Below are 12244 nucleotides of genomic sequence, written 5' to 3'. Positions count from 1 at the left end.
CTATAACTCACGAACGACTTAAAAGAAACGACAATCAATCAAACACGTGTTAGCGCGTGAAATGAGCTTTCCAAAAGGGTATAGCATGACCCGATGCGACGAATAAAACTATCGGGTGATTTTTTAAGAGCTTGATAACTTTTTTTTAAAAAAAAAACGCATAAAATTTGCAAAATCTCATCGGTTCTTTATTTGAAACGTTAGATTGGTTCATGACATTTACTTTTTGAAGATAATTTCATTTAAATGTTGACCGCGGCTGCGTCTTAGGTGGTCCATTCGGAAAGTCCAATTTTGGGCAACTTTTTCGAGCATTTCGGCCGGAATAGCCCGAATTTCTTTGGAAATGTTGTCTTCCAAAGCTGGAATAGTTGCTGGCTTATTTCTGTAGACTTTAGACTTGACGTAGCCCCACAAAAAATAGTCTAAAGGCGTTAAATCGCATGATCTTGGTGGCCAACTTACGGGTCCATTTCTTGAGATGAATTGTTCTCCGAAGTTTTCCCTCAAAATGGCCATAGAATCGCGAGCTGTGTGGCATGTAGCGCCATCTTGTTGCCATTCCATTTTTGGCAACAAAAAGTTTGTTAGCATCGAACGATAGCGATCGCCATTCACCGTAACGTTGCGTCCAACAGCATCTTTGAAAAAATACGGTGCAATGATTCCACCAGCGTACAAACCACACCAAACAGTGCATTTTTCGGGATGCATGGGCAGTTCTTGAACGGCTTCTGGTTGCTCTTCACCCCAAATGCGGCAATTTTGCTTATTTACGTAGCCATTCAACCAGAAATGAGCCCCATCGCTGAACAAAATTTGTCGATAAAAAAGCGGATTTTCTGCCAACTTTTCTAGGGCCCATTCACTGAAAATTCGACGTTGTGGCAGATCGTTCGGCTTCAGTTCTTGCACGAGCTGTATTTTATACGGTTTTACACCAAGATCTTTGCGTAAAATCTTCCATGTGGTCGAATAACACAAACCCAATTGCTGCGAACGGCGACGAATCGACATTTCACGGTCTTCAGCCACACTCTCAGAAACAGACGCAATATTCTCTTCTGTACGCACTGTACGCATTCGTGTGGTTGGTTTAATGTCCAATAAAGTAAACTGAGTGCGAAACTTGGTCACAATCGCATTAATTGTTTGCTCACTTGGTCGATTATGTAGACCATAAATCGGACGTAAAGCGCGAAACACATTTCGAACCGAACACTGATTTTGGTAATAAAATTCAATGATTTGCAAGCGTTGCTCGTTAGTAAGTCTATTCATGATGAAATGTCAAAGCATACTGAGCATCTTTCTCTTTGACACCATGTCTGAAATCCCACGTGATCTGTCAAATACTAATGCATGAAAATCCTAACCTCAAAAAAATCACCCGATAGAACTACGCGCTTTCAGCGCCAACTAGCGAAAATACCGCAAGACTTTTTTGACAAACCATTATTAAAATGAACATAAAATCGGTTTACATTTCGAATGATGGGGCCAAAAACTAATGTATTTTTTTACAAATGAGATGAAGGAACATTAACACAAACTCTCCGTTTTCTTGATGACGGTAGTTATCAAAAATGTTGTTTAAATAATTTTTACTTTGGGCTGGCGCAGGCTACGACATCTGCTTATGGTTGTTAAGAAGACTTTAAATATTATGAGCACTGTATTTGTGAGTGAAAACACAAATGACCGAAGCGGCAAACAACTTAAATTTACTCAAAAAGTATATTTCTATGAATAGTTTATTGTATCGACTCTTTATTTTCGAAACACTTCCCATGTTCCGTTAACTTTATTTTTACTATTTTCAAATTCTAGCTTTCCACGTACAGTTTCGGGATTTTACTCCAAGAGCTCGAACAAGATTTCCCCTTTCTATGTATTTGTACAAAATTAACAATTAAAATACAATAGTATGGAATCACATATAAAATAATTTATGTACCCGTTTTCCATTTTCTATTAAATTGCCTTAAATAAATACAGTAATATTCCACTACAACCCCAGAGGCAGTGAGCAGAGAGTTGAAATCCGTTTTACCACAAAAAAGTTGAAGTTTGACAACTGAACATTCTTTTCACAGATTGTATTGATATCAATAATACCGAACTTCAAAACTTCAACCAAAATTCAGTTGAATTGAAAACTGTAATAAAAGCTTCAATATTGGTTAATTATGGAAAAGGTCTTGACAGTTAATGACTTGATCAGGTCTGCACGACAGCTAATATAGCGATTCAATTTACAGTAAGTTTTTGTAACAAAAATATTTTGAAAATCTCACGCTTGTTTAACCTTTGACTCTTACACCTGTTTTTAAATGTATTTTAGGTTGGCTGGGTACTGAACAACAATGACGAAGAAAACTGGAAAACTTTTATGTTTGATGAAAATACATAATTGTAAGAAATTACGAAAAATGAAAGAAATATTCTCTCGGCCACGTGCGCTTTCATGTAAGAGTTATTTACCATTTTAAATAAATATCTACTTATACTATATTTTTCCTATTTTCTTTCATTACAGTCAGATGCAATGCATGCAAAATGAGCCAACTTCTCAGGCGGACAGACATGAGTTCTAGCACTTCCGAATTTCACTTCAAAATAATCAAAAATAAACCGTTTAAAAAGCGTGTGTACTTGAAAAAAATCGTTGAACTCAAACACCATTCACCGCATCAGAAGCGTCGTGCCAGAAGAGCACAGCTTTCCACCAATTACCATACTATGGTATTATTTCAGCGCACAACACAACGTGCGATTTGTGAAAACTCTTCTTGCCCATTCGAACAACCGGGAAAGGTCAAGTGAAATTGGAAGCAGCACTTTGAACACATTTTACATGCCAGAAGTCACAAACACGACGAATTCAAAAACACAATGCAACGTCAAATATTCAAAATAGATTTAAGCCATTTCCATCAATTAGTAGCGACTAGTTGTGATTTATATAAAGATGAATTTACCCGACGGCAAGCAGTTAGTACGTGAAAGTTCCGGTAAACTTGAAGAGCCACTTTGTAGTAAACGAAAAATGGGTTTGCACGCGAAACTAGCGTGGATTGCATTGTTTTTTTGTCTGGGTTTGGTAAGCTGACCAACAACTGCAAAGCCAAACTGAAATGAAGAGTAATGAACTAATGGACTGTTTTTGTTTTTGTGAAATTCTCATAATACACAATGTAGATTGCTTTGGCCCACTGCATACCGGTTGAAGTCATCTATACCGGTGAAGGCTGTGACTGCCCATCGAAATTGGACTTTTCCGTGAATGTGCCGAGAGTTGCGAAACCGAAGAAATGTCATACGCCCTACGAATACGGTTATAAAGTGGAAGTACCGCGTCAAACAAAGGCGAAAGTTTCGTACAGTATTGATTTCTCGGTCGAAGAACCGCGCCCACCGAAACCTACTAAGCCATCCAAATTGAATTTATACGCCACGGTTGATCGTGTGGCGATCAATAAGGGCGGTGAGTTAACGAGTGTGCATGTGTATATATGAAACAATTGTAACAATTACTTTCTTGAAGATTGTGAAGATAGCTATGCCGCGTCATCTGCGCCGTCCACCTGCCGTTGTGGACAATGCGGCATCTCCCAGCCGTCCTATAGGTACGTATTTAATGATATGGCCACTCCATCACTACCCTGCAAATGTCGGCGACCAAACTGCAAATGCAATCTGTGTCGCGCGCAATCAACTCCATTTTCGCCCAATGCGATTTTTATGGGTAAACCATTTAGTGATTTGATGTCAGCGCCAATGCCCTTAGCAAATGGCGGTGGTGAAGGTGATGATGGGTACGTCAATAACGGCGGTGGCGGTGCGGAGGTTGGCGCTGTTAATATACGACGTAAACGCGATTTACATCGCACACTCTTCGGATCACGCAAGGCTACCAAGGAGCGGCCGAGTCGTTTTGTAAAATTATATCACAAGAATTTGTCCGAAACACCACGACGTTTATTCGACTTTGAGGAACGGAGCAATAGACAACAACGCCGTCAACAGCAAAGCACACCGAAGAAACCAAAACGTAAAGCGAAGAAGCCACGATACACACATCAACAACGCTCACGTCTTGTGAAGCGTGACATCAAGGGTGAGTACGAACTGCTAGAAAAGGAACGTGAGCAGATGGATCTGACATTGCCTGAAATCATACAATTTATGCCCGAAACATTGCAGCCCGATTTTAAGAGGGGTCAATGTTACTTCGGTTGCGGTATACAACACTCCCAACAGACCAAGTCAACTGAAAATAACCCCAACACGAACACCAAGACAGACAACAATCCAAACAGCTCCACGGAATACAGCATGCTAAGTCATGAAATCAACACAGACCACCCGGACGTTACTATTACATATACCGACACCAATACCAGCAAAGGAGACACCACCGGCATGAATATGGACATGGATGCGAACGGAGAAACAGATGCGGAAAGTACACGCCTGAAGCAGAGTGAGAAGGAGACCATGGTTGAAGAAAGCCTTCTCAAAGAAACCAATGACTCTACAGCAGAAAATTCCATCAGCTCTTCATACAAAAAACGCAATGCAGCTAACTATTACAGCGGTAGGTCAACGTCAACGCCTGAGTCAGCTTACCCCGAATGTGAAATGTGCTTGTCCGCATTACAAAAGAAAAGAGCTTATCGCGCACATTCGCCAACAACGCAACCGATTTCCACTAACCCAAATTATAAGCCGCCACAACAGTCATACCCAAAAACTGTCAATTCAGCAGCGCCACAACATTCCAAACCGACGTACAAATTACCAACAACAGCGCAACGTTACATTTACGATTATTTGGGTCGTAATTACTTAGAAAATAATGGCGAATTGCATGGAAAGACCACGATAATATCGGTGCCAGATCCACTGGACCACAATGCTACACCACTGCGCTATGCTGGCGATTTGGAAGCACCACCACAGACCTACTCCGGTCAACCATATGGTGCGCCGCCTTCTACCCACGCCAAAAACTATCCAGTGCAACATATTACTGACCAACAGTTAGATAAGATAATCACCGACATCATATATAGTCATCCAGAATTTATCGACGCTACAAAACACTATGGTGGCGCGTTAGTAGATCCGGAGCCATGGCAAGAGCAAGAAACAATATCATTTTTTAAGAAGCTTATCGATGGCCGTCTGAGCCTGTGGTTTGACCAAGAAGATACGTCCAATCCACAGCAACATAGTACAAGCTACAACAGTAATGTGCATAACTACGCTATACCGCAGCTGCACGACCTCCTGCCGCCGCTGTTGTACTAGAACATATTCTTATCAATTTGGTTTAACAAATTTTTCGAAAACTTCTCAAAAAGAATCTGTAATTTCTAAACTATAGCCGACTTTGTAAAAATGTATATGGAGCTGCATAATTAGTTTTAATAAATTATACCCAGCAATGTTATTATTAAGCATAAATACTTTTAAGTTTTCACTTAGCATTTCATTGTTTTCTTGTTCTCTTTCTTGTAGCTATGAACAAGCTGGTTACTGATTTCGCGATTAGCTAAAGTACGCACAGTGCGTAGGCCTTTTTTATTTTTGCACACAAAAGAATTTGTGCAAAATTTTTCACAATAAAACTTTTTTATAACAATTAACCAATTTTGGAAGCGTATAAATTTCGATTCATCAATGGTACTTTATAACGGTATCTAATTTCAAATCAAGCTAGTGATTTTGTTACAAAGTGCTTTCTTTCGAAGTATCCCGCCACAGGTCCATTTCTTACAGCAACTAAATTTACCTTTAACTAAACCAGAAAATGTACGGGTTTGCAACCAAAGGAAAACATTTTGCTAGTCTTTTCCACCCACGTTTTTTTTTATATAAATAAGTCCAAGTCAAATTAAGAATACTTAATCAGAAAAACAGATATTTTGTGAAGATATTTAACTTAATTTTGATATGGTATATTGATATCATCAGTTCAGATATATAGTATATTGATATCTGTATAATTCGTTTGGAGATTGAAGAGCTATCTTGTGAAGATATCTTGTAAAATTAATAATTTTTTACAAAAATATTTAATTTTCATTGTTCAGTTTGTGGTCTGATCAGAAGAATTTTTGTGAAGATTGTAGCGTTTCTTTGGACAGTGATCTTTATCCAATGTACTATATTTTAACGAACTGTACTGAACAAACGAACTGTAACGAAAACTTGGTTTAATTACTTCCATCTGAGGAAATCATATTTTTTTTTTTACATTAAAAGTCAAAATTATTTATGAAAACGTGGTTCGTTTGACATTTTCACAATGAAGCAATAACCAAACTAAGAAAACACGAAGTAATAAGCAAGTAAGCAAGTAAGTGGACATATTCTAAAACTTTAATTTGCTACAGATAGTTTTTAGTGAGTTTGCTTATATTACCAATTAAACTCTAAAAACCGTTGAATTGCTCAACCATACCGGAAAAAGTCAAAATCATGTAACGTATAAAACGAAATAGAATGGGACTAGTTTTCTTTGCCGAAATATAACTATTTCAAACATTTTCTTTTGCAACAAATCTTCAAAAATCTCTATTCTATCTCTATATAATACATTGGTCATGGATTTAATCCTAAGAAAAAAGATTTTCTAGCAGTGATGTATGAAGTATCATAATATTTTAAAACTCCTACTATTCCTCTTTGGTCGTATAACGTAAATATGCGCACCTTAAATATAATAATGAACATGCATATGTGTGTTTCACAATGAAAGAATTGACATATGTATTACACATACTTATGTCTGTAAAAAGACAATTACGGTTGGACATTTATTAGCAGATGTAAGCCACATTTGATAACATTTGTACCCTGAACCGGCAAACAAAATGTTCAGATGTGACCATTCTAGTAGACAGAAAACTGAACGATCAAAATGAAGATTTTCATAGAAGTATTTTTTTTTCTACCAAAACACTTATAATGGTTCGAAAAATATTTGTTCTTTTAACAAAATGTTGTATAAAAAAAGCTTCGTAATAGTAATATTGAATAGAAGAGCAACTTGTCCGGCAAATTAGGTAGTACTCTGCCACATCGTGATAATATATTTCTAAACTTGGGAGTAGTTTAACCATTTATTGTGGTTTTTCAATTTTGCTTGCTCGACATTGAAATCAACTCAAGTGTTTTAGTTTAGTAAAGTAGTAGCAAAATATTGAAATAAACATAATGATTAATAAAATATAAAATATTAACTTACCGCACATTTTATTATTAGATGCTATGTTGTAATAGTCGAACAAATTGAAAGCAGATCTTTAAATTTTTACACTGGGTCTAAAATAGAGAAAATGAAGGAAAATCAATGATTAAATAATAGTATTTGAAATGAAAATGGTAAATGGAATAAACTAGCTTGTACTACTTAATGTGATATTTTAATGATTAGCTAATTTGCTGTTCTCAACGTAAAGATGAAGCCACGACTTCTTCAAGTATGTCATGTGTCTAAAATAGTACTTTTCTTATTTTATTAGAATGAATAGGGATAATCTTATGACAAAACAAATATGGATTAAACCTCTAAAGATTAAACTTTTCACTGAAAAAGCTTAACCCACCTTTTTAAAATCAGTTTCCCCTATATATACACGTGTGATCAGAAAAAATTAGAAAATATATTTAGATTTGTGCGTATATATAAAATGTATGTATGTACGTACATATGTATACTCTTAAAAAATTTGAAGTTGATTCGGCAAAAAGTGTCGGAGATATACGAATATGGACAATGGACCACAAATAAAGAACTAAAATTTGACACAACTAACCACAAAAAGGCAGCTATATCTCCCAAAATTACACAGTACAATTTTTTTAACCCTCTTTCGATGGTGTTAAAATAGATGACATCGGATGATAACTCTGCTACGCATTTAACGGTTTTCTTAAAAACTACTAAAAGTGCGATAAATCTATGACTAAATGCGTTACGAGACATTAAATGAAATTGTATGTGAAGATATGTCTGAATGTCATAAACTGGCTTAATCGAGTCAATACTTCACCCATATACCTACATAAGTACATAAATAAACATTTTCGAACTTCAGGATGACTTTATACCGCGTACATCGACCAATATGTGAGTTACCTCAATGAAAATTAGAGAACGTGTTATACAAATAGCGCTATATCTTCGTGTCTAAAATTGATAAAATCAGGAGATGGTATGGGAGGCATCTTAATAAAACCCAGAGAGCATTTAATTATTATGTGGCATGTTAATAGTATGTGGTATTGGCTAAAATAAAAAAATAGATTAAATCGATTAAGGATGATTTAGTATAATTTCCGCTTTGATTGTAAACCATTCACGATTTCGTTGAACAGTTGAATTGAACTCTTTCGCTATATTTTCCAATATTGCCAACATGTGAAGGTATTTTGCCGGCTGTGATCCTTGCGATTTGCAAGAGTCTAAAAAGTTCGGTTAAGTTATTATACTTAGCAAATTCTAAATATTTTCAAAAACTTTTTTTTTGGGAAGAAGCCATTTTATCAAAAATAACAATTTTGAATAGAGCTTCGACCATTACCTACATGTAGTAATAAAACATTTTTTTTTTAAATTGAGATAACGCGAAAAAATTTCCTCAACGCAAACATTTTTTTTTGAATTGAGATAATTTAACGAGAGGAATATCCCTCAACACAAACACCCTTTTTCAGATGTCCAACTGGATCCAAATCATTTGAAAAATTAATTCGATGCTTCAAATCCTTTAAATGCGAATTTTTTGTGTTTTTTAAGAACATGTTTTCTAAGAAAACGTTTTTTATAATCTCTTAATTTCAACATTGAAACCAATAAAAACATCTCCCAACCATCTTTATGTTATTGAGTAGTTGATGAGATGTTCTTGGTCAAAGCCAACTCGGTAAGAGCATATTGTACAGACTTCTAAGATATATTATATTACATGTATAACAATTCATGCGGAAACACTTGTTTTATCTGCTCGCCAAATCAAGAGTCAAATTAGAGTATTTTTCGTATTTTGTGCCAATATTAGTTGTTGCATAATATTTACACACCGCAAGAATATATCTACATAAAATTGTATACAATTATGTATATGCGAAGCGAAGGCCTTTATGCCCAAATTTACGGAAGAATAAAAATGCTCGATTTACAAGCGAGAATTATTCAACAATTTCAAAACAAAAACAACTGTGACTTCAAACCATACACATTAACCCAAGAAAAAACCCATCACAAGCACGTCTGCTTAGGGAAAAATGATATTGGAGAATGAAAGTCAAACGTCAGAACTAAGTAAACGTGGGGGAAAAAGTTGCTTTTGCTCCGTTGTGAGTGTTTTGGTTTGAGATGCAAATCAATTTAGATATTTAAGACAATACTTGATAGCGATTTGGTTCAGTTGGAAATATGAAATTGGACTGAGCTAAAATCAGTTTTTTTTTGCTTTTGATTTTCTTGCTGCGGCACAAGAGAAAGCTAATATGAAGGCCGTGCGTGGTGAATGCGCGTGGCGGTTCTGCATCGTTTTGGTGTTTCTGTTGGTGCGGCATGTAAGTGTGTAACTGAAAACAAGAAATTGTGTATTATTCAGTATATAAAAATAATTATGTAATTGAGTTAAAATTTACCTGTCATAAATTTCTCCACTTCAGTCCATCGCATTGAATGTCAGCACCGTTGAAACTTATACACCAGCCAAAAGTAGTGATGATAAATATGATTTCGTTGATGTGGCGCAACAGCATGGTGAAGCCAGCGAAAGTGAAACGGGACAGACATCACGATTTTTCACTTCCGCTGACGTGGATGAAGCGTTTTGGCTAGAACATTTAGGTGAAGATTTCAAGAATGCCATACACTTACAGGTGGGCGGTGAAGAACGTTGCAATGGCGTCTTCAATATGAGCGAAAACGGTGCCGCTTACAAAGTTCAAGATGAGTCCATAAACAAACCAGTGTTACCAAATGAGGTTAAGGCACCCACAACCGATGATAAGACAACCGAGGAAAAGAGTAAAAAGAAAGCAAAAGCTGATGCCACCAAGAAAATACGAAAAATACGACGAAAACAGAAGTCCGAGCCGAAAACAGAAAACGTTGCAACAACTGTCGAACCAACAACAAATGATACAAATACGAAAAAAGAACAAACCCAATCGGATATTACAACGAAGCAACAATATGGTGGTACTGGTCAATGCTACAATGATGTGGTGGACAAAAACGATTACAAAGAAGATTTGAAGAAATATAAAAAATTCCAACACATTAACATAAAATACGCACCAGAATATACTCAAACAGCGACCGAGAAGAAGACCCCATATCTAAATGACTCATCAATACTGGATCAAACACTTGAAGAAATGCCTGTTGTCGTTAATTTGCCCGAGTCGAATAAAATGATCGAATTGGAAACGAATGATGCACCAGTGGTAGTCAAAATGCCACCCGTGATATATCATCGTGAACCAATAAATGTCACAGATGCCGAAAACTATACAGACAACACACAAACACAGAACTCACAACCCCAGGAGGAGCAGACACTTGTGGGCGAGCAGACACAAAGTGTAAATACACAATACACACAACATCCATACTCTGCAATGACATATGAACAACAACAACACTATCAACAATTCGAACAGTACTCTCCAAACACAAATTACGCACAAACACAACAACACACACAATATCCATTGCAAATGCAAGGCTTACACTATCCCACACAATACCAACAGACAACACAATATGACCAACAACCACACCCACAACAACAATACTCATCACCAACATCATACCCAGCTCCGAATTATTTCAATCAGGGTGTTTATCCACCCGACATGGGATCAATGCCCATGCAACAACCCAACGGGCCCTTTGCGGCCAACAACATCATGAAATCTCGTTACATATATAATAAGCGCTCGATTCCTTCTTATGGTGAATACAGTATGCAACAGACACAACCGGCATCCACTCATCAGGAGTATAAGAGTAGCAGCGATAGCCGTTCGAATGGAGAGCTCTATCAAGAGGGCTTGTAGTGGCGTTAGCCTTAAATATTAAGTTATTTATCTAAATAAGAAGTTCTTAAGTATGTAAGACTGAGATAATAAGCTAATAAATGAAAATATTTAAAGTGTGGTGTTAAAAATCGATCTCTGTAGGTCAAAATCAGGAAATTATTTGAATTTTTCTGACAAAGTGTGCTCAAGTTTACAAGTGCTGAATCGAGAGAGAAGTGTTCCAACTCTTCTAATATGAAAATCTTTGGGTCTTAAACATTTATGCTGATACTTTTACATATTAGTTTCCAATAAAGGTAGGTAATTTTTCCAAGCTTTAAGCTATTTACACATTGCTTGCTGAGGTACCATTTGTATTGGAAAAAGTTTCTTGGGAGATGGTCGGAAGCTTTAATCTAACTCAGTTATAGAGTTGATTTTATTTATTTTGATATTTCTACCTACTGCAATAAAGGTTCATGGTATTTGTGTGTACATATATTAACGGAATGGATACTTGTAATGTACAGTTTGGTATTGTCGAACAGCAGATATGCGATTAAAATCTGTGTGAAACTCGGTAAATCTGCGACAGAGACATTTGATATGACCGTCAACGCCAAGTTTTATGTGGAAGTCCTCAAGAGATGCAAACGAAGGGTCCGACAAGACATCGCAGCCGATTGGAAATTGCACCACGACACCGCCATTCTTGTGAACAGCTTCCTTAGCAAGGCCGGCTTCCCAAAGCTCCCGGAGCCGACCTACAGCCCAGATGTGCCCCCCCCCCAGACTTTTTTTTTGTTTTCCAGCCTGATGAAAGGCAAGCATTTTGAGACGATCCAAGCATCATGCACTCCGGCTCTCAAGGCTATTCCGGAGAATGCCTTCGTTGACGGCTTCAAAGCTTGGAAATCGCGATGGTAACGCTGCATCGACGCAGAAGAAGCCTATTTTGAAAGTTTTAAAGAATTGTAACGATTGGTTCAATACATTTTTTAAATCGACTCAGTCTTTTTACTTTACGGTCAAACCCTGTATATACGAAATATAAATGTCAGAGAACATCTCTAATTATGAGTCTGTAGCGTTCATTGTTAGTAGTGGTGACCTCAACAACATACATAATTCCGACATTAGAAAAACGACCAGCGAGGTCACCCGACAAAAATTTCAAACTAACTTCTGA

At 36.8% G+C, this 12244-nt stretch overlaps 3 protein-coding genes across 3 annotated transcripts in view; 2 read left to right on the top strand and 1 right to left on the bottom strand.

The window, feature by feature from the left end:
- The window catches only part of LOC126759737 (trithorax group protein osa), a 125119-nt gene that overhangs the window by 87201 nt on the left and 25674 nt on the right, over nucleotides 1-12244 (bottom strand). Inside the window, exon 14 of the transcript XR_007667070.1 lies at nucleotides 7259-7335. The gene's annotated coding sequence lies outside the window, so the exon portion shown is untranslated. The remainder of the gene's footprint in view (nucleotides 1-7258; nucleotides 7336-12244) is intronic.
- LOC126759743 (uncharacterized) lies at nucleotides 2916-5435 on the top strand. Its single transcript, XM_050474838.1, has 3 exons — nucleotides 2916-3103; nucleotides 3202-3487; nucleotides 3548-5435. Exons 1-3 carry the CDS (start codon nucleotides 2972-2974, stop codon nucleotides 5314-5316), a joined length of 2187 nt encoding a protein of 728 aa, XP_050330795.1. The 5' UTR covers nucleotides 2916-2971; the 3' UTR covers nucleotides 5317-5435.
- LOC126758360 (uncharacterized) lies at nucleotides 9526-11189 on the top strand. Its single transcript, XM_050472615.1, has 2 exons — nucleotides 9526-9594; nucleotides 9697-11189. The coding sequence occupies exons 1-2, from the start codon at nucleotides 9526-9528 to the stop codon at nucleotides 11092-11094; spliced, it is 1467 nt and encodes a 488-aa protein (XP_050328572.1). The 3' UTR covers nucleotides 11095-11189.

The sequence above is a fragment of the Bactrocera neohumeralis genome, chromosome 5 (assembly GCF_024586455.1).
Source record: "Bactrocera neohumeralis isolate Rockhampton chromosome 5, APGP_CSIRO_Bneo_wtdbg2-racon-allhic-juicebox.fasta_v2, whole genome shotgun sequence".
Classification (NCBI taxonomy): domain Eukaryota; kingdom Metazoa; phylum Arthropoda; class Insecta; order Diptera; family Tephritidae; genus Bactrocera; species Bactrocera neohumeralis.
The sequence above is the reverse complement of the archived record's forward strand: the minus strand, read 5'-3'. Positions and strand labels throughout refer to the sequence as shown.